Genomic DNA, 27,973 nt, shown 5'->3' on the forward strand with positions numbered 1-27,973 from the left:
GTCAAAGAGAGATTAATAAATTAAACAGTAAATGTAAACTATAAAAATACATACCATACTCATTCACAGTTTAAATACTCACAATATTTATACACAAACTCCATTTAGGTTAAATCCCCAAGAATGGTCATTTTGCATACCAATTTTCTCTGCAAGTACAACTACCTCTCCATTCCTGACAAAACAGATTTTTTTTAAAGTGCATGTACTCTTCCTGGCAAATGTTTTTATCTTTGCTCATACTTCAAATTGCGAACAGTTCTATCAGCAAGTTAAAAAGATGTCACTGGTTGAGAAATTTACAGCATTTCCTTTCATTATATGATACTGTATTCATAATACCCTATGGGTAGAATAATTTCCCTATTGGTAGCCTCACTAATCAGATCTGGTCTGCAGAATCTTGACCTCAAATAGGTGTTAGCTTGGAAAACCTTACTACGGCTGTAGTTTATTTAATAAGCATCTAAATACCACTTCAAAGCCATGTATTTCTTGAACAATGGAAGTGGTAACTAAAAGGAATTGCTGACCCAGTAGTATAATTGATAATCGAATAAAGTACCGCATTCGTACATGAGTAAGATCAGTCATCAGGTAAGTGAACCATACTTATTACAATCATAAAGACATTTTTCTCTCTCTCTCATAATGGGGCATAATTTTTATTTGATTATGAGGTGCAAGAAGAAAAATGTGATAGAATATGTCTTTGTCATGGCAGTTCATCTTCTAACTTGTCAATTCTAATGCACATATATGTAATCAAATTTAGACAACATATATTACTAGTGCATGCTGCTTTAGCACAATTACATCTGATTATGTTAATTTTTAATACTGTTATGTATATTTAATTTAAATATTTGTTTTTATTCCATTACATGCTATTGTAATGTAATAATGTTTACTGGATTTGATATTGTTTCTCTTTGAATGACTGATTTCTACAATTTTTTTTATCTTCGATGTAGGCAACTAATACTAGAAACATTGTATCTAGTTGCTGACCTTGTTTCAAAATCAGTAACAGTTTTAGTAAACAACTTTATTTAATTCTTTTTTTTAATTATCCTTCTCAGAGTAAGAATCATTAAGTTGAGTCAAGGTCATACATGGGCTAAGTGACATCAAGTCTGTGTCAATTGATAAACAAACTTCTATTTTTTCCAGAAGGATGAACTCTTGACCCCCATCTGGGAATCTTTTTTGCGTTTAAGTTAGTCTTATAACTGATGTTATGATAAGAATTGTATCAGTCATGCCTTAACACATGAGATGTCAAGTTGTTTCATGTTGTGTCCAGTTTGGGCTGAGTTTTTATTTTCTTCAAATTACTGAATTTCAACTGACTGATTTCCCCGGAAATACAAAAGTGCTCTGATATTTCTTGGATAAGACATTTACTGGAATTTATATGGAATTCAAAAACTGGAATAATATTTTATGTGATTCAACAAGAGACTGTTGAAACATCAGTACAATGCTGACTATTACAGAAGTCATCACCTTCCATTTTGGATTTTCATCGGGATTTGAACTGTGATTCACTTAGGACTTTTCATTGATAGAACTTGTGTTTTAATTCTTGGTTTAGTTTTGGATTTAATTCACAATGCCATAAGTTCTTTTTTCTAATTTTTCTCACTTTTTATTCCAGGGAAATAAATTAATTGTTAAATTTTACAAAGCTTGTTGACTTCACTTTTTTCTGTTATTTTTTAAGAGCATAAACTTGTAACAATACTGATCATGTAATTGTTTAAAATCCTTCTTAATGTGGGGTCCTATATTTTTCATCCAAGATCTCTTCCTCTAAATGAAGTATTTTTAAACATTTTTTCGTACTTATTGAGAATTTTTTCCACATAAAAATATTTGTGACATGAAAACAATTTAGATATAATCATATATAAGTCAATTCAGGGTATAAAGATGAAGCTAAGATTTCTTTTATCTTATATGCCAGCAAACACAGTAATTATCCTTACAAAATATAGAATCAGGAATAATACCTAATAGTTCAGAGGTATAAAGGGCAAGTTTATTACCAGTGAGCTATTCAGATCATACCTGTTCCAGCATGCAATTCATGATGAGTGCTATGCTGACACTCTCTTGAGGTATACAGTTCATCAGGTCATTGTAGTATCTCATGTCCACGGTTGGAAGTTGTTCCTGCATCCCCTCCAGAGCCAGGGAGGGGACAGTGAGAGCCCCTGGCTGCTGTGCAGCTGGGGTAGGGGCTCCTGACACTGTTGCAGGGGCAGCAGGAGCTGCCTGGGACTTCTCATCTGCAAAATGCAAAAGCAAAATAAAGATCTAACAAATATGTCATGAAATAATGAATATCATAAATGACCTGATATGACAACAAACACCAAACCATATTCAATCAAAAATAAATCTGTATAATAGTAATACAATAAAATTCTGAACCAAATAAAACTATGAACCTGAACAGTATTTTTAAAATAATAAAGCTATTTTCTGTATAAATTCAAATTTCATTGTTCTCAAAATCAACATTTTTTTATAAATATAAACATGGTTCTAATATTGCAATTTTGGTGGGTATGAAACCAGTAAGATTATATAACAAATAATATTCAATTCTTTGGGACTGATCTCATGTATGAATGTGGCTTTGCTAATAATGGGAAGTAAATAAAATTGATGAGAAAAGGGAGTACTGCACAATCTACAGTTTGACAGCAGTGATAAAAAGACGGATATTTGTTTATATACTATATTGTTTACATTACAAACATTTTCATGATTTTGATACACAATATATTGATCAGTAAAACAAACTGCTTCATCATAAACTCCTATAGTGATGTTGAGTTGTAATTGTGTATCCTACAATTGTACCAGTTATGTCAAAGTAGCAATTTTACTCAAATATTTTTAAAAATTTTTTAATGCTAATATATTTTAACTAAAGTCTATTCAATCCTAATTGTTAAATGCTTCATATCTTAAATATCATTAAAAAAAACTTCCAGATAAAATTTATTGATCAAGTTGTACTTTTGTAATGGTATCCAAATTCTAAAACATAAGACATTACTGAAATATTCAGTACTGAATGCCTACAGAACCAATAGGACTTGTACTTTAAGAGATGACTGTGAAACAATCAACACACAGTTCATTTAGAAAATGATAAATTTTATTTCTTTAATTAACAAATTGAGAAACGAACACCATTTCCATAATTATTTTACATTATCTTATGTGTAATACATTACGAATATTTAAGTGACCTGATAAATTTAATTTTCAGTATTACACGGTGCACCTTAGGTTTAGAGTCTTTATCCTAGCCATTATTTACTTGGGTAGTAAAGGACAAATGAATCTCATTTAGCCTTCCAATACCATTTTCTTGAGTTTTGCTACAGTCAATGATATAGGTATGCTTGGGAAAATAGTGAGAACAGAGTAGTAAAACAACAGAAAAAAATCCCCAAATTAACCAATGACAATGTTAGTAACTTATTTATCACGCTATTTGGAAGAATTTATTAATTTGAGAATTACCGATGATAGAAAAAACACAGAGCTCCCATTCTTTCATGCTTGAGTTTTTAAGAATTTCTTGATGCAGTCATTTCATGGCAAACAAACCTTGAGGGTATCTCACTGAATCTGCCTGCTGAAGTCTGAATGACTGGGAAGCAGATTTTATATCAGGGGTGAGTTAATGATGCTTTAGATAGTGGACTGAAAAGTGCTTTATTTAACTGCATCAGAACCCACAGTGTTATGACACTATGGTCTTAAATGAAGTAGCAGAAAAATCGAAACAAGAAGTTTCATAAAATTCAACAAATAATTCCCTCAAATGCAAAGTGAAGTTTAAAAAGGATTTACAGTATTGTAAATTAATTCCCAAATAATCCTAAATTCCTAAAGTATGAAGTGTTCCAAATGAATTCCAGTATTTAATGTGATGTGCCAGTAGCTTTGAATGAATTGATCTGCTAAATATCTTAATGTATCACAATGATATAATTCATAATACCCTTGAATGAATTCACAATAATCCCCAAATAGTAATATTGTCCAGAAGTCAATGATCACTTTGTAATTCCAGTAGATAGTTTTAAATAAATCAATCCTCTCAAATTATATTTGAACAAAAGTAAAATTGATCACACAAAGACTACTGTTAAGATGGAAATGACTGTCATCGGACTTATCACATAACAAAATGCTCTGGACCTAGATCATTTACAATTGAATTTTCCAACAAATTTGTAAACAAGGACAGGTCTGTTTATTTGCATGTTATCAAAATACCTGACAAAGATCAGGTAGACCATGGTTTATCCAAGAGAAAACCAATGTTCTGAATTCAAATCCAAGTCAAACATGTTTACAAAAATCATCTTAAATTACTTTAATCTACAATCATGGACAAAAGTTAGCTATGTAATATGATACTTACAAATTACCCTTACATCTACAATCATGGACAAAAGTTATACACAAAATATAGCTATATTTAACAACAGCCGATTCCATTTCAGATACAGGGCCATAGCTTTTGGTCAAGACAAATCAAATTTAGCAGAAGTCTGGAGATGTCATTATTATAGCCTATCATCATCCCTTCCTTGATGACAAAATGTGTCTGAGACAATGGAATGGTAACCGTTTATAGTAATGAGGGCTGACTTCTCTTCCAAGTCAAAGGAGAAAGTTAGCTACATGTAGTAAACAGATTTACAGCACTCTCAAATTATCTTTGTATGCTTTAAAAATGCTTGCCTGAGTGATTCTGTCCGCTACTTATTGTGAGAATTGCTTGCTTGACAGACAGACAAGCAGTTTCAGCAATTCTGGGTTCAGAAGAAACATGCAGATTCAATGTTGCTTAAACAGGTGAAGAAATATCAACATTTTCCTGGGAATCTCCACTGCTAGTTTTAAGAGATCACTATCCATTATTTTTCCACATCAGAGGATCAATCAGAACAAAAAATCAGTACCATAATTATCTCACTTTCTGCAAGATTCTGGGACCTGAAGGGAATGTATAAGCATCTCAACCATTCCAGTTCATGCTGGTAAAACAGGCTGTATGGGATTGTCAACCAAACATATGATTGTACCAGTAATAAGACAAAGGTACCATTTTAAAGGCCATCGTTTTTATTTGAAATCTACAGTGCTTTGACAATTAAAAGATTTTAAAAACATTGCCTAAAAAAAAAGGAAAAGAGGAGGCTATTTCCATACAGTCTATCCACACCTAACAGAAACCAGCCATAACTAGTCTACTAGGGAATGGAACTGTTTCACCAGTGCAGTGACTGGTGCTGTGATGTGTGGTGAGTGCTTACTGATCTAATTAAGAATTCAAGGTTTTTTGTTCTTGCTTAGAAAAATCTTTTCATTAACAAGAGTCATAAGCTGCACACCAAGTTTGCTAAAGATGCTGATTCTAGAAGTCAAACCAATGCTGGGGTAAACCAGCAGATTTATTAGTGTAAAAATAAATGGCTAATAATACAAACCAAACCTGAGGGAATTCATGGTTTTAATCTGCCACTATCATACTTTTTTACAATTACTGAAACTGTTTGTTTCCTCTGATATTGCTTCAACTGCTAGCATTAACATTTTTAGCAGTTTTGGTATGCAGGGTGGGGTAAACACACATACCTCCTGATGGTGAAGGTGATGATTGGCCAAACACTGGGATATGAATAAGCTTCAGGTTCTCGAGGTAATTCTGCCACTGTCGACGAGCATCAATCAAGTCATAAATCTGGCAGGCAACATCTTCGAAAAGGTTCATTGAAAACTGGGTCTGCAAGGAAAACAGTATCATGTTTTACCAGTAATACATAAATAATGGTGCTAAAAATGGATACTGGAGCCGATAAAAATGGAAACTAAATCTGGTTAAAAAGGAAACATTGTAATTGCAAAATAATAATGAATATTGTGGTTTCATTTATTGTTATTGGTATTAACTGTCATGGTTTTGTATTAAAAAAATTGAGTTTTGTTGGTATTTCAATTTGTGGATTCATGTCTGTCCAAGTTTGCATATGTATTTTATTTTGTGGACCAACATCAAATACCCAAATTAAGAATACAAAAGAAAATATGCCAACACCAAATAGTGATGGCAAGAATGGCTTAAATAATACAACCACCAGTATAAACACAAATCAAACATCTGACAAGATCAATCCTTGATACCATGTTTTCACCCTCAAGTGCTCCACATGAAACAGAGCTAAATGTAACACAAAACCAAAGCTAAATCATCAAATTTCATCAATGTTTTGTTTGTAAACCATGGTACAATGTATCCTTTCTATATATGGCTTTCACTTGACTCCAAACAACAAAGGAAAACCCGAACATGGAAGAGACTGCTATTGTCTATGTCCTCCTTTATCTGCAGCTAAAGCAGGTGAGTCAAGACAATAAACATCTCAATATAAAATGATACCTGATAAAACACAGATACAGTTACTGATCCTATAATGGTAGAATTCTATTTTACATTACAATATACCCCATTATAATGCACCTCAATATAACATGAACCCTGATAAAACAGGTATAGGCACTGATCCCATAATGATGGTAGTATTCTATCTTACATTAAAACATAACCCAGTATAAGGTACCTCAGTATAACAAGAATCCTGATATGACACAAGTGTAGTCATGGATCCCATAATGCTGGTAGAATTCTATTTTACATTACAATAAACCCACAGTATAACACATCTCAGTATACCATAATCTCTGATATAACACAGGAGTAGTCATGGATCCCATTATGCTGGTAGAATTCTACTTTTCAACATTATAAAATACCCTAGTATAAGGCAACTCAATATAACATCTCTGATATAACACAGGTGTAGTCATGGATCCCATTATGCTGGTAGAATTCTACTTTTCAACATTATAAAATACCCTAGTATAAGGCAACTCAATATAACATCTCTGATATAACACAGGTTTAGTCATGGATCCCATAATGCTGGTAGTATTCTATTTTTCAACATTATAAAATACCCTAGTATAAGGCAACTCAATATAACATCTCTGATATAACACAGGTGTAGTCATAAATCCCATAATGCTGGTAGCATTCTATTTTTAAATTACATTACAATATAACCCAGTATAAGGCACCTCAATACAACATGATCCCTGATACAACAGAAGTATAATCATACCATATTATGCTGGCAGAATACTATTTTACATTACAATATACCCAATGTAAGGCACGTCAATATAACCTAATCCCTAATATAACACAGGTGTAGTCCTACACTGCAATACAATATGTGAGAAAGCTTGCCAGTAGCTTCTCGAGGGTCGGTGGTTCTTTCCGGGGATTTCCCGGTTTCTTCCTCCACCATTAATACTGGCCGCCATGTATAGCCTATTGCGTGCTGAAAAATGGCGTTAAACCCTACAACAACAACAACACTGCAATACAACTGAGTATAAGGCACCACAGTATAACACAATCTCTGATATAATACAGGCATAGTCATGCTGGTAGAATTATATTTTTTCCATATTATATAATATACCCCAGTATACGGTGATCTTGCATATATTATAATTTTCTGTTAGGCTCCTCAATAGTTAGAGAGAGGAACAACTATTTTGTTAAATGACACTCTGGATTCTCTTACCCTTTGCTCATTATCCTCCAAATTTTGTGGAACAAGTAGCATCTGGACTTCATAATCTTTCTTAGCAATGTTGACTAACTTTGATTGTGAGTGTAGTACTGGATCCAGCTCTTTCCAAAACTTCTTCAACTCTTTTTGCAGTTGTTTCTTCACTTGCCTGTCTGCCTCTTCGGCAGCTAGTATGATGAAACAAAACATTTTCAAAGGATTACTGATGCGTTTGAATAGGGACTATAAGACTAATTATGACAGGCCCAATGAATTAGCAAAATATAGTAATTAAAACTATAACCTCGTTGTAGACATGAACATACATACACCAAAAAATGTATATGGCTCAAAAACAGGAATGTGTTGATTTGTCACTCAGAGTATCATTACCTTTTTGTCTAGAGTATTTATTATTTGCATATCTAGTAGATATCTCTTAAAGCATGTACTTTATTTCAAATTTATTTTGCTAAGTTCAACAAGGTATTTATGTCAAGACACAAATAATGCTGTCACTAAGTGAAGCATATTTTTATGAGCAGCCATTAATATAAAGATTGGCATGGAGGATTGATCCTGAGTCAATTAAAGACAGGTGTACTGCTTAGAGAAATGACAGCCAATCTGTTACACACTGGTTGTTAGTCTAAACTAACAGCTAAACTATCATAGGGTGGAAAATATTTCAGCCATATATTACTCATGAATCTGCATCAGTGTAGGATCAAAACAAATGTTGATTAGTCAAGATGTAATATGGTTAATGGCACAGAGGATGTAATGAACAAATATGGCTAAAGCAAAACAAATCACTCAAAAAACTTAGGTTACAGTAACCTACATTTGGTATGGTTTTACTACTCTTCTTTTGATATATCTACATACCAATTTTAATCATTAGTAAAATAGGATCTTAGATATATAGTGTAATAAAAAGATAGCTAATAAACAAAAGACACTTCAGCATAAGACTTAAGTCACAATGACCTAATTTATTATATGGCTGAGTTGCTCTCCTTGAGATGTATATATCCTTACCGATTTTCACTGAATGTAAGTGAAGACATGATGTTATAACAAAAGCCTGACAATATAAAAGTCAATAAAGTGTTAAAGTTTCATCACAATGACCTATTTTGGCAAGGTTGAGTTTCTGTCCTTGAGACATATTCCAGTTTTAATGAGTGTAGGTGAAACAGATTACAAGATGTGAGACTTATAAACAGATGGCTGAAATGACTAAAGTTACTCAAGCATGAAAACAGATGGCTGAAATGACTAAAGTTACTCAAGCATGAAAATTAGGCCACAGTGACCATGTTTTGGTATTGTTCAATCAATCTCTTTTGCATGCATCCATATACCAATTTTAATTAATGTAGGCAAATAGGGTCAAGATATTGAGAATGTAATGAAAAGATAGCTAAAATTAAAGAAGACACTCAACATACATGTCAAACCCTGGTGAGGAAAAAGTGTAGTCCAAGTGGACAAAACGAGTAATCCGAAAAGAAAAAGAGTAATCCACATATAACATAATCCAAATTCAATGAGAATATGTACAAAATGTTTTTTTTATTACCCCTATTGTCTTTTAACATCAATTACTGCTTCAAGTTTTCATATGTAGCACTTTTAGATTTAAATAGCAGCAGACTCTCATGTTGCATTTCAAAATGCTTTGTACAAGCTGAGATTATGCACACAAGTCAAGCACTAAGCGCTGGGTTAATGAGCCTGGATCTGAATTCAGTTTTATTTTTGTTAACAATACAGAACAATCTCTCACTGCCAGCATTCAAATGGTAAAGAACCAATATTCCTTTCATAACCTGACAAAGAAAAGGAAATTTATATCTTCCAGTTATTGGGTCATTTAGCTAGGAAATAAGATGAAAAAAATCAACTCTGTCCTCATGAAGTACATTGTCAGGTAGAATGCCAACTTGATACTTCAGGCATTCTCCTTCTAATTTACTGGCAGCCTTTTGTGCATCAAGACAGAGACAGCCTGTAATGTACACTAATGAGACATTTTTCAAAATATAGAATGCAACTCCTTTATGAATTCCAGTTATCACTGACACATTATCAACTGAAAACCCCACACAGTTCTGCCATTTTATATCATGTTTATTCAAAACATTATCATGCAAATCAAAAATGTTTTCTACATTGGAATTTACTGTTAATTCTGGTAATGAAATAAAAACCCTCTGACTCTGTCCTTTTCATTGTCAAAGTCTCTTACACAGACTAAGTACAACTTTTTGGCATCATAATTACTACTCCCATCTGTGGCAATGCTAAACAACCCAATTTTCATAGCTTCTGCAATTTTAAGTAAAGTATCTTCAGCTAAACACCGAGCAATATTAGATGATTTATCTCTTGCACAGGCATGTATTCTGCAATTTTGGAATCAGGAAACATCCATTTGATCAAAGGATCAACGTAGTCTTTTACTGCTAGGTATAGTCTGTGTTCTCTTAAGAACTTGTTAAATAACACCTCTGCATTTATTACATTTGTGTCCAAAATTGATTTTTGCTGTAAAAAAGAAGTTACCTTAGTACTGGAGTTAGTTTAATTCAAGATTTCTTTAGTTTTTAAGTGTTGCTCCACATCAAATTTACCATGATGAATAATATTAATCCTTTCCACACAGCCTGCAATGGGCGTGAATCTGCCTTAGAATGGAATGCTGTGTTATACAATCATGTATTGATCTCTGAATCAGTTTTTCATCTTTATTTAATCCATCTGTGAAATTATTTGAAAAACATTTTTGCTCTAGCACATGCATCAACTTGAATAAATCTGACTGACTTTTAGTGCCAAATATCCTACAGACTGGTTTTGTACCAAATATAAATTAGAACAAAGAATCTGCATGTAAAGATTAAAAATTAGAATACCAGTCTGTTCTCTCATAAGCCATACAGCTGCTATAAATAGAATCCAAGGTCAAAAGTTGTAAAGTAGAAACCAGCAGGTTTCTTGGAAATAGGACAGCCACTATAAATGGAACATAATACAGTTAGGAAAGTGCATGCATATCTACAGACAAGCGCACTCTTATATCGTAGTTATGTAGAAGCCATCTTTTCGAGGAATACAGACTGTGTGATTAATGGGATGTTAATAAAAATGGGAAAACAAATTATTAAATCTTTTTGGAAGGGGGATATAATGAAACTGCATAATCCATATATGTTTATGTGTAAGGCATAATATAGTGAAAAAAAAGCACAATGATTATGTATAAAGCGTAATGGTTGGCATGTATGACTCAAGTATGAACATTGGGTCACTGTGACGGTTTGGGCATGGCTGTTATTTTCCTTCACATGCCAGGCTTCTTGAGGGCTAGTTAAATAGGACCAAAGATATTTTTAGTGTAGTGAATGAATGATCACATGAACGAAAGTATGGATTAAGACAAGAACTAATGAACTATATCTCCTCTAAGTTTAATTTGTCAGTAGATAACTAAAATTAAACAGCAATATATACAGAATGCTAAAAATGAAAATGGAAGCAAAATGCATAATGAATGCTCTTTGACCAGGAAGGGCATTTCATAACAATACTAAACAATCAATTTGTGAGCTGCATCATTCCTTGTGAACCAAACTATGTAAGATTGTATGAACAGGCATCTGAGTTTCAAACTGATGGAGTGTGTTAAGTCAATCAGCAACTGGCCTCTTCTAGAGAAAAAATTATGCAGCATAAAATGTTTAATTTGTGACTACATTTTGTATGTAAAATTTTTTTTATGACAATGGACATTCCATGTAAATGATTACCTAACATTAACACTGATATTGACCTTTAATGTTCTGACCTTTACCTAGTATTTTTTCATCCTTTTCTACTGGCTGCAGATCAGGCTTTTGGGGCTCAATTTTGTCGTAGTCCTGTGTGACAACTCGGATTATGTTATTGACTATAAGCCCCAGTTCTGCCATAGCAGTAAATAAATGAGGCACATGGAAGCCATATATAATGATGTAATGATCTGCACCATCATCAGGCTCATCATCTGAAAAAGGGAAGTAAGCAGTCATGATACCTTACAGTTTGATTACTATATTATAAAGCTATTTATAACTCTGCAGGAAATAGAGTTAATGGCTACAAGTGTTATGGGTAAATGGTGTTCTATTCCCCCATATACATCAAATACAGTATATTCTAGTTAGACTCAAGTACTGTTGCAACTTTTTCATCATAGCATATTTAATATTTGTATCATGTACAGTAAATCTGTCTTCATGTTCATTCAGTAAATCTTCCCAATCCTGTTCAAACTACATCTGTTCACTAGGAATTGTTCAATCTGAGGATGCAATAAATAGACAAAACGACAAATTACACATATGCTTTATTATGAGTGGGTGGAAAAAACATGTTTGATACAGCATAGGAATGTCAAGGTCATCAGGCAGAGACTATATTCATACCCTGTATCAAAAAGAGTTATTTCCCCCGATTCGGAACAAAACACTTAATATGTGGTTTTTATTTATTACATATCCACTTTTTGTTCACATGAGAAATACAGCCTCATAAATGGTTAAAAACAATAAAAGACAGGCAGACAATTTTTCTTGGAAGTTGCATGATGGATACATTGATGTACAATAGCCTAACTTGGCTTCATGTTCTAATATTTATGTCTCGTAATGATCTTTCTAACTGGTCAAACTTCAAATTTACTACAGTAAAATCCACTTTATACTGCCTGAAATAGGGACATCACTGCTTAATGTTATCTGTATTACTTTAGTTTTACTGACATTGTGTAAAGATTAATGATTCAATATTTTAAGTATTAATTATTTACAGATCAGGAGGCCAAGTGAACACATAACAGCACATATAAATATTTATGTTCTTATAAAGAAGTAGTGTGAACATCAGCAAATATTAACAGTCTGTGAAAAATACATTTTAATCGTATTAGGATGCCATGATGTTTCATGTAACTTAGTGTCACTCATTTCCTATTTTAATTTAAAAAATTTTAAAAAAAACAAATGTTTGCATGGGATAAGTCTCATAATTTATAGTATGAGAGTATTAATGATCAACTTTCAGCTTTCTCATGCAAATATTCCTTCCATCAGCTGTGTTAAGGCACTTCTAGTTCAGAACAGAGACTGTACTAAGCACCATTTCAAAACATCAAATACTATACTCTGACACTCAAAAGGTCAGCAAATACACCATTTTGTATATACTGATGATATAACCATTAATATGTAAAAAAAAAAGAAGTCAGTTTTGCATTACCAATAAATTTTCCCTCTGGATCCTCCTCCCCACGTTTCTTCAGCTTGCTGCCCTCCTTGGCTGCTTGGGGTTCAGGGGTCTTCTTGCCACCTTTGCCCTTCCCTGGGGACTTGGCCCTGTCCTTGCCTCCCCCACCTGCTGCCTTTTCTGCAGCTTTGGCTTTATTCTTCTCTTTTTCCTGTGCTATCTGTTGAAGATAAAATAACAGTGCCAAACTGGAATATTTTGGACTTAACTGTAGGCGGTGAAAACTGACATCTGACAGTCCATAATGTGCTGATATCTGTCAGGGTCCCTAGAAATCATACATATGACAAACAGTATTAACCCTGATGTGATGCCTGTGCAGTTTACTCTGTGGCAGATCTAAAACTATGCTTTACACAATTAGGTACAAATGACTGCCATATGCTGAACATATTATTGTACACAGCCATGTTTGATTATAGAAGACACTTCGTTAATAAAGATGCTATATACCAGCTATATAGTGTAATCTCTTTAATCCTATCAGTTGGATAAGCAACACCAGACTACATCCTAAAGTGTATACTGTTACCTGCTACAGCTATTTGAAGTTTGAAAAACTAAAAACTAAAAACTGGATACTTTTCTGTAGACTTTACATGTTTTAGTGAGTGTTGCAGTAAACTTCCTGATATTCTGACATAACTGATAAGAATGAGGAAATAATGATGATAACATTTTTAATGTTATAACTATGGCTGTCATATTGGTTTAAACAAATCAGCATTTATCTGTCATCCTCACAGAGTACACCATATTCGTAAACTGACACATTAATAATAGAGGAACAAGAAAACTAACTTATATAAACCTGTTATGGCAATAATTTGCTTTGCCTGCATTATCTTTACAATATAAAAAAACAAATGGTACAAAACTAAGAAAAAATACAGATAACAATGCACTCAAAATGTTTAATCCACAAGGAAAAACAGAATCAGAATGCTTGTACAATATCAATGAAAGTTGGAAGGTATTGCTATTGCAAGATTTACCAATGTCTATTCTGGTGGCCTAGTGGTTAGAGTGTCTGCCTCAGATGCAGGAGGTCATGGGTTCGATCCCCAGCAGAGTCATACCAAAGACTTATAAAAATATGGTACTACCAGCTGCTTTGCTTGGCGCTCAGCATTAAGAGGTTAGTGTTAGAATTGCTTGGTCTGGTGTCAGGATAATGTGACTGGGTGGGACATCATGTTACATGTCTGCGACATGATGCCCCAGTGCTAGACATCACTATAAACTGCCACACTGCAAACATTGTAGCGATATGACTGAATTTTTTTAAAAGCTACGTTAAAAATCCAAATCACACACATACACACACACACCAATGTCTATTTATCAAACCTGAAGGGAAGTTAGAAAGTTTCAATTAAAAGTAATATTTCAGCCCAATCATCTGATCTAATGATGTTCTACTGATCAAAACAGCATCCAAGTTACTTAATTTGACACCAATGTGGTTGATTATGTTATTCAAGCTTTTAATATTTACATGGCAAATTATTAGACTATCAGATCAGTTGCACCCTTTATGGCATGCATTTATTACAATATATTTTGCATGAAGGAACAACAAGCAAACAAAAAGTACATGATTATTACATTTTTTAATTTTTTTGAATGGATTCATTGAGGAGCATTAATGGTGAAGAACATTAAACAAAGCAAAAGCAAATCTGTATATATTAATATAGCATATACAAATCTGACATATGATATCATATGATATAATAGTATTATTTTTCTGTAACAGCCAACCAGAGTCCTGTACAACTTTTCAACAGGCATATGCAATGTATGGTCCATGATCTGTCTTTATCTGCTTCTTTAAATCATAGAGTGTTCTTTTAAAATTGCTTATCTGTTGCATGCCCTGGAGGACATTGCATATCTAAATCAACACTCATAATCAAAATGTCAATATTACTGGACAGTTTCACTGGCCTGGTTGGGTAGTGATTTAAAAGCCAGGAATAAGAAGAAAATATAATAGTCTATTTACAAACTATTAGTATGACTGAAATAAATCAATTCCAAACTGTCTTGGTCTATGCCAAATATACCAAATGAATAAGTTTACTGTAAATTTTTAATCTTATAGTCTGAAAGCACTAACACGTGTAAATTTCATAGAAACATCAAACTAAAAGACAAAATTGTAATGAAATATTATATGCAAAAATCAAAAGACTTAAAACTGGAAGTACATGGTGTTAAGGTACATCTGGTGACTTCTGCAGAAAGAAAAATGTTTGCAAATAGGATAATTCTTAAGAATTTCAATGACATGGGCAATTAAACATCAAAAGATGGAAAGTTGGCCATGGTCTGCATATCAAACTTACCTCTAAAATATATACTAAATCAAATAAGGGTCAGAGAAAATTATATTAAAATAAAACAAAGTTTAAAGTTCAATATTGAGGTTGATTATGGTGTGGATGGATGTACAGATGGATTTATGGATATGCACATAAATGCCAGTCATGACTATGTTGAGATACTGCTAACTCTAGAAAAAGATGGGTAGATAGTGCTATGTTAAAATACCTGAAATAAAGTACTTTTTGTTTTTACCTTTTTCTCATTTTCTCTCCTCTTTAAATCATTGGCTTTGATGGCGAGCAGTTTGAACTTGATCAGCTTAGCAAGGAGATGCAGCGGAATATCCTCATCTATGTCCAGATAGTTCTTGCATGGCTCGCAGACTTCAAAATACTGGGGAATTTCTTTGGGCTTCTTTCCCTTTGGATTACCAAGCTCACGAACCTACAATATAAAGTTGTGGACATTTCATTATAAATCACCATAAACTTGCATGATAAGTGGAATTTATGTCAAGGTCACAATGTCCATGTTGTGATCATTTCCATGACCTTGGATATAGGGACTCAATTAGTGTATGATAAGGTGTGGACATGGGTAAAGTTTCATCAAAATATCTGTAGAGGTTAAAAAGTGACAGTCAGGACAAGGAAGCAGGGCACTGTCACACATTTATCCCTTGCTGTGACTGTGACCTTGAGGCAAGATGTATGATTGAATACGCTAGACATTGCCATGCCATGCCATTATATATATATGTATATAAACTGTCACTAAAATATCATGAGATCAAACGTTATAACCTGTAAGTGGACAGAGGGTGCTAATTTAAATTTCCCTTGCCATGGCTTTGCCCATGAGATATATGGAATGGCAATAGTATGTGCTAATATTTCATTGGTTAAAATTTTATGTGGATTTTCAACCATGAAACACCATAAAAATATACAATATAACAGAGAATTACATCCATAAATGTCATTTGTCAGCCCTGATATCAGCTGGATGGTATCATAAGAGCACCTACAATTTGCAGTATGATCTTTTTTTAAGTTACAAAATTGGTCACCATTATTTATGGTACCTATACTGTGTCACATGCATTTATCTGCTGGTGTCCACCATGCTGCACATGTAACTGCATATAATTTATTAGTGGTTTTTTTTATCTATCAATCAGCATTATTTTTATTGACATGTTCAAAGAAACAAAAAAATTATAAGAAAAATATTTAAAACTTCAGATATCCCTCACATGCCTGACTTAAGACAGACATATAATAAGTTTTACAAAAAGAAGATAACTTGATACCCAGGGCTCATCTAATTTTAGATCAGGCACCTCTCATATTTTGTATGAGTTACTCATATGGCTTTTCAGCAAAAAAAATACCACTGTGTTGATATAATTTGCCTGTAAAAGCCCTTAGAAATGAAATGTGGCATTTTTATTATGGACTTCCTGAATGACACTAGTAAATGATTAATTTTCTGCTCATGCAGGAGGGAAGGGGACATCTGAAAGATCACAAACATTATGAATATTGTCTCCATATTTGTATATAAAGCTGAAAACTTTGAGTACAAAGCAAAGAATGTGACATATGAAAAAGAACATTATTATTTTTGTTATCCATATTTAATTGATTGCCTAATATTAGTTACATAAAATTAGTATCAACTTGTCATTCATGAATAATAATGAGCTGCTTGTGTATTTGAGGTTCCTTGCTGCTAACACTTACATTATAATGCATTGGTGGTTAAACATATTGGCTGATACCCAAGTGATTGTTTGACAGTTAAGCCACAAAATGGGATTAGCTTCTAAACAAAGTATAATTGGTTTCATTTAATGAACAGTAATCAATATTTTAATTAATTAGTTCACAGAATTGTTAGCCACTGATTTCACTGAAATATGGCATGTGAAACCTCATAACTGTTATGTGTCCACTGGACTGTGACATGAATTAATTAGAAAACTTAAAGGTGTTGTTTTTCTACATATCAAAACAAAACTAATTGAAATAAGAAATATGAAACCATTGCTTAATGTGAAATTGAATCAAAATTTTAAGTGAACAAAGTCATACATAACTAGAGCTGAAGTACAATGCAAAGCCATCAACTATTTTGGTACTAAGTACTGGTTGACATCGGGATCTGGAGAAAACATTGTTTTAAAATGAAAAAATACAATTTTCAAACATGCTGAGATAACTCTAAAAGTAATAAAATCATGCAAACAAATATCATATAGGACACAAACTCTTGTTATGATACAAAATGGATAATAAAGTTACATAAACAATTATTATAGAAGATTCAGGATATATTAACAAGGGAAGAGTGTCCTGGACAGACAGATTGACACAATTCAATTTAAAAAAATGGAGATATCTCTTAAGATGCAGATCAGACTGAATCCATTTTTAACAGGACATGATTTCTAGTCATGATACCATATTATACAAAGCTTCATGACGAGATTAGTAAACGAGTGTTGTGGACTTGGTGAACAAACACAATTTCTAATAAAAATGGGAGGCAAGTTTCAAAATGCAGAGGAAACGGATAGCAATTCTGCAGTACAGACTGTCTAGTCATAAACAAAAGCATGCTAAGTTTCGTGAGGATATTTCAAAGGAATTAGGAGGCATAAAGTAAACAAAAGTATGATAGACATATGAACATTAAAGGTGAAAGAAAACTATGAGAATTGTGAGAAAGTTTCTCACACAAACATACCCAACATCTTTCCAGAATCCTACCTCAGCCATATGACAGATATAAGTCTATTGTACACTCTTAAATGATTAGGCTGAATTCAGCAAGTTTGATGTCATGCACGTTTGTGCTCTGAGTTGTACTCAGGCAATACACATATACATACTGTACTGAGTACAAACATTTTCTATTTAAATCCCTTTTCTGTAGCTATTTAGCATATATTCTTACATTCATAATGATTGGTCATGTACTAATGACAATTCACTGTGCAATTGATGATGATCATAATATATAGCAAATTTCAATGACTCCTCAGTAACTGTGAGGCTAGTTGTGGTCACAAAAAGTACTTGTCATGTTACACTGTATTCCTCTGAAAGACAAAAATGACAATAATTGAAACATAAATTGTGTGAGCACAGTGATTTGTCGACATGTTATCTTCAAATGATTACAATGATACTTATCAAGTTTCAAAGCAATTATCAAAAACTGTGACTAGCCTCACTCACAAGATTGTGATGGGCAGAAGATTGGACACATCAAAGGATGAACATGAATCCTAATGTACTACTGTCTCAATAGAGACTGGGGACTAATACAAATAATGACAATATTTTTGTGTGGATAATGTTTTCATTATTTGTACCCCACTTTTTGATAGATACACTTGCCTCATTGTAGAGTTGCTGTTTTGAAAAGGTGCTAAACAACCTCCTTGCTCCACTAGATACTGCTGAACCCAAAAGATCAATCCATTTGAAATCCTCTGCTTTGTTCCCAACCACGAAAGTAATGTTGGCCTTCCACTTTTCCTGCAAAGAGCAAAACAATTATTGTGAAAACTTCTTTGCAAAAGACTCCTTGCTTTTTGCTGCATCAGTATTGGTGGTGCTGTTGTTCAGTTTCATATTTTGCATAGGGTTAGATTTTTAAAGAAAAAGAATTTCTAGGTTTTTGTCACTGGTTATACTGGCTATTTGAGAGAAAAAAAACGTAGTTATTAGATATTGTTCAAAAAGCTTTTAATTCCCTTTGTTTTGGTATATGATTGATGTGTGTAATATTGAATTATAGAGTACACAGCTTGGCCTCACTTCAGATATGCACATATTAGAAAAACTGCTAGTTCTGCTTCATCATTTTAAGTTCCTGGACTTCAGAGGTAAATTGTGTGAAGAAAAAAAGCCAATAACCTTTTTTTTAATACATTTTAAATATTTGGTAATTCATTCATTTCACTTTTAGAAGCTGTCATTTTTTATATTTGAATAACTGCTTAATATAGTGTACTTTAGACTAATTTAGGCTGGTATTTCGAGCATAAGGAAACAGTCATTTTGGTTTGCTGTGTGCATAGAGTAGGTACAATTTCCACAAGTACAATATCCAAAGAAATTTCAGTAACAGTACATGAAAGTAACATAAAAATATGCCAACATTCTCTCCAATGTGCATGTTGCAAATGCAAACTTCATCTTACACCTGTTACTCTCTCAGAAGAAAATCTTTAGAGCACCTCCTAAGGTAGAATTTGTTTATATGGTCTTTTGTACTAATGGAATAGTGGGAAAGACTATTCACATGGCCACCATGTACCTCATATTGATATGACTGCTAAGTACATGATCTAAAGTTATTCATACGCTAGTAGCTGCAATGCATACCTTATGTACAGCTTTTGTAATGGCTGTGCTGCAATTCCATGGATAACTAGCATAATTCACATGATAGTCACATGAATGTTTTGTATATAAAAATTGAAGCTGTTGGTAAATTATGTTTATTATTTTCATTAGTGATTACAGTATAACTTTGATTACCCATCATTCTATTGACCATTAGTCTATGTTAACTTACAGGGCACTGAATGTCAAAATATTAAAAACTGGTACATGTTCATATGTAGATACTGTGATTTTTTGATGACCTGGTCTGTTGTATAATATTTTTAATGTACATATTCTATTATCAGTCTATTCTCATATCTTATTTTCATTACTGATTACTTTTAATGCAATTTTCACAAATCACTGTTGGCAAAACTGATACAATGTTATACTTTTACTACTTCATCCTCTTGTGTCAGTAGAAATTAAGATCCAATGCCAGTTATATCCCTAAATAACTTGCAGAAAATTACCCACAATGACTTTCCAAAAATGGCTACAATATACAGAATTTCTACATTTACTTCTATCTGCTATAGATCATGCTTCTAACTTAACCAGTTACTACAGGGTCATTGCCTTATTAAATTTCCTTATATTTTGAATGAATCTTATACTGTGCTCATTAAAAACTTGTTTTAACATAGTAAAAATAAATGACAAAATAATCAAATGTATCTCCTAATGCTTTGATTAGCAGCTGTACAAATAGTTTCTGCTACAGTAAGTATATGGTAGACGTGCAAATAGTATTTGTAAAAGTTTGTACATTACTGTCGAATGACCACATACTAACATTGTATTATTTACTGTAGTATTATTTATTTTCATTGGGATAAATTTTTGTGGTTTTGTAAATAAATTTTTTTTTCTTGGGTACTTAAATTTGTGGTTTTGCCTGTAAAAGTTTCCTTATTAGTAGGTAATTAATTTCATGGTTTAACCTCTACAAATACCCAAAATAAAGAATACAAAAGAATAAAACCATGTCGGTGCAAATATTGGTCATTTTAATGTTTAAAGCAATACTACCACCTGTATGAGCACAAATCAAAGACCTGGCAAGTTCAATAACTACACCTTGTTTTTGACCAAATGAATAACATCAGTCGAAGCCAATGCATCCAACAACACTAAAACAATACTGCCATCTCTATGAGCACAAAAAAAAATGCCTGTCAAGATTAATCACTTTTGCCATGTTTTCTTTAGAGTGCTCAACACTAGGCCGATAGGTTATTAAAGAAGAATGAAAGTCACACTTCAATGCGTGGTATGCTAAACAGGTCATGGACACCATTAAGGAAAAAGATGTTACTGGTGATGATCAGTGCACAGTATTAGTAAACCTTGTAGCCTCATTAATCAAGCCAATTCACACTGGATGGATAATTGTAGTTTATGCGACAATGAGTGAAAGATCAGACCTAATTATTGGTGGTTTTGAGAAAGCTGGACTTGTTTAATTCAGCAATTTGGGGAGTATTTACCTGAGAAGCATTTGTGAGTACCATCAGACTTGATTGACATGATGTTGATACAGTGGCTTTGTCCAATAATCTGTTAAGTGTTAGCTTTAATACTCTGCTGTAATTAGTGTATCTACATAGTGTTTCATTAATAATAGTGTTTCAAGAAATAGTTATAGTATTTTGGTGGATTGTTGTTCTTTTGGATAAAAAAATGCATGGATAAAATTAAATGTACTTTCAGAAGGATTTAAATGTTTCAAGAACAGTTGAACTTGAATGAAGGATCAGTTTGAATAAGTATTAAATTTAATTTTCATATAGTTATTTTGTATTATTGTTTCTTTCATTTTTGGTATTACTGTTGTTTGAATACCTTATGATCTTTCTCTATTTTCTCTTTATCCTTACTTACCTCACATATCGATTTAAGGCAGTGAATGTAAAATTACAGCTATCAGATACCTTACTGAACGTGTGCACTGAAACAATATAAAATGATTTATAATTCTTGTTTCAAAAGGTTAATATAAAAAATAAAACAAAAACATGTAAAAACTAATATTTAATTATCAGATTATAGTATTGACCTTGATTTATCAAATACTAGTAGCTGTGTTAATCTCTAGGAATGAAATACTGTAAGAAAATGGAGGTGGGGCAACATCCTACGTGACTTTTTTTCGTTGGGGATTTAAATTCGTGTTTAGGGGCAACAATGAAAACCACGAAAATTGGTTCCCTTTGAAAATTTATGATACTACAGTAACAGTTAAACTGCTTCATACAAACAACATTTGTGTATGCTATTCAATGAATTTTCACCAGAGTATCTCAGAAATGTGCCTAATTTAGTTCACACACATATGATTTCAAAATTATGTATCTCAACAGTATATAGAGCAATGCCACTTATTTAATGCATGCTTAAAAAGAAATGGTTTCTGCACGTTATCCTCCATTTTGGACCTTTTGTTATGGAAGAGTGCATTTTTTAAATACAACTGAGGAATCATTGAGCTATCATGTGCCACAGTAAGCAAACACTGTCTGCTTATTTGTTAGATCATCAAATAAACAGACATTAAGCACAAATTTTGAACAGTTGAACAACAACTAGACGATGTGGATATTTGTTTACCTTTGTGTGAAATGAATGCTTTAGTTTTTTTTACATTTTTTTACATTTTGAGATACTTGCATGAAACTTTGCAAAGCATCAGATGTGAATCTTGCTCACAAACATAATATAGTCCATTTAGTCCTACATGGAAAGACAACTGATCATGATATTAATGATAGGAGCAAGCCAAGGTCTTATTGCTTGAATAAGCATCAAGATGATGATGGTAGCTGAGGAATGCCATAGTTGATTAATTCTGGTACATTTTCTTTAAGGAAATGAGTATGTCTGAGAGCATTTGTCCAAATGTTATTAACTATATTTATTTTTTTAAACAAAACATACTGCATGTTAACCTACTTCAGCATCTTCAACCAAATGCACCAAACAGAGGATGAAAGACTCAATCGTTGGATTGTGTTTGGATATACAACAGTAGGGGAAAAGGCATAACAGTAAACATGGCATACAGTCTGCAATTAAACATTAATCTGCCAACTATGTCGGATATTCTTCAAAATCTGACCTCCTAGTTCTGGGTTTGACAGATCGGGGAATATATTTCATGGCACCACATGTTCAAGCAGTAAGACTTCGACCCGTTCTATCATAAATATCAGGGTCAGCGTCGTACAGTGAAGGACTACAGTATATAGTAGTCCATTTAATTTATCAATGTTGTTAGTGTCTTAAGAATTAACTTGAAATTAAATAATTTTCACTAAATTAACCCCCCCCCCACAATATTAAACTTTGTGTTATGCATTAAAGTTGCAGAGGGTCACCGACAAAAGGATCTGACGTTTGTACATTTATTTCACATCGTGCACAGAAATGTCTCACCTCTTCAAACAAAGCTGCAAGAAGAGCTTGTTCCCACTTCGATGCACCTCCCTGGTTGGTTGCACTCTTTCCTCTCTTTCCTGCTTTAGACATGTCACTTCAATAGTCTGGAATAAAAATACCTGCAAATTTCTCCCTATCGAAAAGGTCGTAACTCCATTTCAATCCGCCATTTTTGTTTGCAGGTTGCTAGGTTTATTGCGCAACCGCATTAGGTATTTCTGTATGAGGACGAAGATGTAAAATCTGGATCAATTGAACGTTTAGTGCACTTGAATACACATTTAATCGTTTAAATGACTTGATGAATAATATAACAATCATGGCTTCCGCAGTTAGCCGAAGATGCATATTAAGGTCATTGAATTTGTTTTTCAGGCGACCTTGGGGTGGCCTTCCGGGAAAACTAAATCAGAATTATTTGTCATCGTTCACATCAGCCTATGCAGTAATGAATGATGAACATGGAGATCCAAGAAAGGTATTGTCAGGGAGAAAAATAACGCTTTCTGCAAAGTTAAAGGCAGACGAGGTCCTCGTGAAGATGTTGATGGCACCAATAAATCCAGCAGATATCAATATGATAGAAGGAACTTACCATATAATGCCGAAGCTGCCTGCCATAGGTGGAAATGAAGGCGTTGGGGAGGTACTTGAGGTCGGACCTGCTGTCAAGTGTTTGGCCCCAGGGGACTGGGTTATACCAGCTGACCCAGGATGGGGCACCTGGCGAACACATGCAGTAGCCCCATTTCGAGAGTTGCAGAAGATTGATAATAAGATACCAGTTCTTAGTGCTGCAACCATTGCTGTTAACCCCTGCACTGCCTATCGAATGCTTAAGGATTTTGTTCATTTGAAGCCAGGAGATGCTGTTATTCAAAACAGTGCTAACAGTGCAGTTGGACAAAATGTTATACAGATTGCCAGACAGTGGAAAATAAAGACAATTAATATCATAAGAGATCGACCTGACAAAGATATTTTGGTCAAGTATTTAAAAGATCTTGGTGCCACACATGTGGTGACTGAGGAATTTACAAGATTACCTGAGATGAGAGATCTGATCAAAACTTTGGAAACACCTCCAAAGTTGGCATTGAATGGAGTTGGTGGTAAAAGTGCAACTGAATTAATTAGACATATTAACCAAAAAGGTGTGATGGTAACTTATGGAGGTATGGCAAAACAGCCTGTTACAATACCTACTGGTGCCTTGATATTTAAGGAAGTGAGTGCAGTAGGATACTGGAATTCTCAATGGAATGCTGAAAATAAAAATAGTCCAGTGAAAGAGAAAATGTTGAAGGAGTTATGTGAAATGATCAAAGATTGTAAGTTAATCCCCCCACAGAGTGACCTATTACCCTTGACCAAATACAAAGAAGCTGTTGCATCTGCTATGGAAGGTTTTAAAGGACAGAAGAAAGTGTTTGTGATGGAGGATATGATTCTTTAACCATAGACAAACAAAATTTCAGTGGTAAAACTATTGTGAGATCAGTATGCATAAAACAACTATATTAGATAAAACACACACTCACAAATACAGAGGTCAAGCTAGCCTTGAATTTTAGGGAGAAGTGACTTTCCCTTTTGGACAGAACAGAGGGAAGTTTGAGGTCAACAGGGAGAAGTGGGAGTAAAGCAAAAAACAATATATATATATATATATATATATATATATATATATATATATATATATATATATATATATATATATATAATGTGTGTTCTCTTATTTGAATAAAGGCCTCTATTTCCTAGTATTCATATTTGCATTTAACATTGGATTTAAGCAATACTTTATTTTCAAGGGGGACATTTTCTGAATGTTTTTTTTTTTGCCATAAGACTTTAAAAGAAAATAACACAAACTACGTTTATAATGAATTTTAACTGAAGTACTCAGTAACCAGATTATATTATTGTAAATGCAGGGTAGTGTGTGTGATTTGGATTTTTAACATAGCTTTTAACAATTTTTCAGTCATATCACTACGATGTCTGCAGCGTGGCAGTTCATAGTGATGTCTAGCACTGGGGCATCATGCCGCAGACATGTGGCATGATGTCCCACCCAGTCACATTATCCTGACACCGGGCCAACCAGTCCTAACACTAACCTCTTAATGCTGAGCGCCAAGCGAGGCAGCTGTTAGTACCATTTTTGTAAGTCTTTGGTATCACTTGGCCAGGGATCGAACCCATGACCTCCTGCATCCAAGGCAGTAAATGCAGGGTAGTAAAAATGCTGGGGTTTTTACTTTCCAAAAGTTCACCATAATGTCTTTTGAAAGATTTCTAAACATGTTTAAAACAAGCCCTATACCATGTACATGAGGGCAAATCCGTCTTCAGATCATACTATTTATCCTAATTTCTTTGTTGTGAATGAAACATTACTATTCATTCATAACACAATGAAATGCATAAATTATGGACATGGCTTCGTTATAGTTAGTACATGATCTAAACACTTCTTTCCAACTGAATCAACACATACATGTGAGTGCATATATTTTTAGTGAGAGCAGTTTTCATACTGTAACCACTTTAATTAGCTTCATTACAACAGTCCATCGATAGGATTGCAAATTTATTGATTTATTATTTGTCTACATACTTGTAATAATTTTAGGCATTGGTTAAATAGCATTTGCTCCACTGCTTTTTCCCCCATATTTTCATAAATACGAGTCGAGTTAGAAAACAGCCTTGACTTTACAGCGCTTCTTGCTTGATGAGTACATTTTGCTACAACACAACACTAGAACTAACCTGGCTAAGGCTAGGGGTCATCCAAAAAACTATGGTCAGCCAATGTACCTCTAAACAATCACAGGGCAAGGTCGTTTTTGCAATATGTAAATGAGGAAAAACAGGAAGGCTAGATTTTTAAGAGATGTTCAAGTAAAAGACCTTAAACTGAAAAGAGAAACAACAAAGAACAGAACTTGTTAACTTAATTTTAATCATGTTTTCATATAACATTTTTCTTTTATTCACAATTTCAGTTATAGTTCAGTTGATCATGCAGATTCAAGTATCAATCCAGTAAGAACTCGTAAAACTGAGGCTTTCTCAGAATTTATTTTGACAACAATGAATTTAGACTTTGCTTTTTATCTGGGTATGTTGTAACCAAATGTTTTCTTCCGCTTCCATGTCATCCAGTTTTCATTTTGAAATCAGTGACATACATCTAGTCTAGTGGTCTCAAACATGTGGCCCAACTTACCAAGCTGTATTCTGTAACCTGCAAAATGATTGGCATCACAAGGTGTCATGAGAGATAATGGTGGTTTGGCCCTTGGGCCATAAAAAATGCCTTCATGTGGCCATCTGGGTGGTTTGAGTTTGAGACCGTTGATCTAAACAATATTTGACATGCTGATTTTTGGGAATGTTTGGAAATGCATTGTTTGATATATATAACTCCAAATGGTAAATATCAGTCTTCAGTGATATTCAAATAAAAGATGATAAGCACTGCTTGTTGGTGCTATATTTTCAGGTGGCTGATTGCTTTAGGTAAGGGTCTTTTATTTCTTAACACACCTATCAAAATTTTTTTAAATTATACAGCATTAAAACAATTACTGTGTTGTTACTTTTGAACATTAAGCCAGGTTTTCAAATGTTTGAAAAATATATTCCTGCTTAGCACAAAAAAACTCCCATTATATCCATTATAGAGATAGAGAAATTATCTTGTGGTGAAAGAAAAAAACAAGAAATCACGACATCAATATTGTACTAATTGAACAATACAAAAATTGAGTTTCAACGTAGACAATTGTCTCACAAAATAAATGTCGCGTATTTTTGAAAAAAAGGAATCTTGTTTGGTGGTGTATCAACAGTTAGTCCAGTTCCCTGCTCTGTGGACTTCCAATTTGGCAAGATAATATTAACACCACTACGGGAACCAGTCTCATCAAGAAAACAATTACATAATACACAGATTTTTTGCATTCACGTGATGGTTATTGAAAACGGTTGGAAAGATCTTTCATATGTTAGACATTTTGAAAATAGATGTTTTTTAAAGTGCGTTATTAAAAATTATTATTGATGTGATTGTAAAATGAGGATTCAGTCAATAAAAACAGCCCAGTTCCCTAACGGTGCTCCTCCCACCACAGTTTTCTCAATGTCAAAGCGATTTTTTTCCTTTCAATTTTTGGAGGTCCCTTGGTAACTCGCGTCTCGCTTATAGTGCGGTCTATGTTTGTGAACCCCATTGTGCGCGAGTTATCGAGAGAGAGGGGTATACGACAACATTGTTGAAAGCCTGATTAATAATGACCTTGATTATTGTTAAATATTTTGGTTTTGATGTGGATTTATCAACTGAGCAGCTCTAACCTGAAGTGTTTTTAAACGGTCTTGCTTGGCACTCAGCATTAAGAGGTTAATGTTAGGACTGGTTGGCCTTGTGTCAGGATAATGTACCTTGGGTGGGACATGATGCTATGTCTGCAGCATGAAGCCCCAGTGCTAGACATCACTATAAATGCCACACTGCAGACATTGTAGCGATATGACTGAATTTTTTTTAAAGATACGTTAAAAATCCAAACACGCATCTTTTTAAAGCACATTACTGCAATTGATATTCAATCAATGTTTATATAAAAAAACATGCCATTCTATTAAGCAGACCATAATCAGTTGGAAAAGGGTGTAAATTATATACAGTAGTATTTGGCTGTTCTATTAAGATTTTATACATGCTTTCTAAATATACTCAGAATAAATGTAAAAATAAAACAAATCAACTATCAATAA

The 27,973-nt window shown here is 33.5% G+C and overlaps 2 protein-coding genes across 7 annotated transcripts in view; one reads left to right on the forward strand and one right to left on the reverse strand.

The window, feature by feature from the left end:
• LOC149797280 (sperm-associated antigen 17-like) overlaps positions 1 to 23,354 on the reverse strand; it is a 117,448-nt gene extending 94,094 nt beyond the window's left edge. For all 6 annotated transcript variants that reach the window (XM_089961989.1, XM_089961988.1, XM_089961992.1 and 3 more), the window contains exons 1-8: positions 23,180 to 23,354; positions 18,749 to 18,889; positions 15,594 to 15,785; positions 12,984 to 13,170; positions 11,539 to 11,730; positions 7,692 to 7,867; positions 5,677 to 5,824; positions 2,074 to 2,294 (exon numbers count right to left, since the gene is read on the reverse strand). In XM_089961989.1, the coding sequence (XP_089818115.1) occupies positions 2,074 to 2,294; positions 5,677 to 5,824; positions 7,692 to 7,867; positions 11,539 to 11,730; positions 12,984 to 13,170; positions 15,594 to 15,785; positions 18,749 to 18,889; positions 23,180 to 23,272 (1,350 nt within the window). In that variant the 5' untranslated portion in view covers positions 23,273 to 23,354. The remainder of the gene's footprint in view (positions 1 to 2,073; positions 2,295 to 5,676; positions 5,825 to 7,691; positions 7,868 to 11,538; positions 11,731 to 12,983; positions 13,171 to 15,593; positions 15,786 to 18,748; positions 18,890 to 23,179) is intronic.
• A 121-nt stretch (positions 23,355 to 23,475) lies between these two features.
• On the forward strand, positions 23,476 to 27,973 carry LOC149797281 (enoyl-[acyl-carrier-protein] reductase, mitochondrial-like). Its single transcript, XM_089961993.1, has one exon. The coding sequence runs from the start codon at positions 23,484 to 23,486 to the stop codon at positions 24,636 to 24,638; it is 1,155 nt and encodes a 384-aa protein (XP_089818119.1). The 5' UTR covers positions 23,476 to 23,483; the 3' UTR covers positions 24,639 to 27,973.

The sequence above is a fragment of the Sinohyriopsis cumingii genome, chromosome 6 (assembly GCF_028554795.1).
Source record: "Sinohyriopsis cumingii isolate HCF-2022 chromosome 6, ASM2855479v2, whole genome shotgun sequence".
In the NCBI taxonomy this organism is placed as follows: Eukaryota; Metazoa; Mollusca; class Bivalvia; order Unionida; family Unionidae; genus Sinohyriopsis; species Sinohyriopsis cumingii.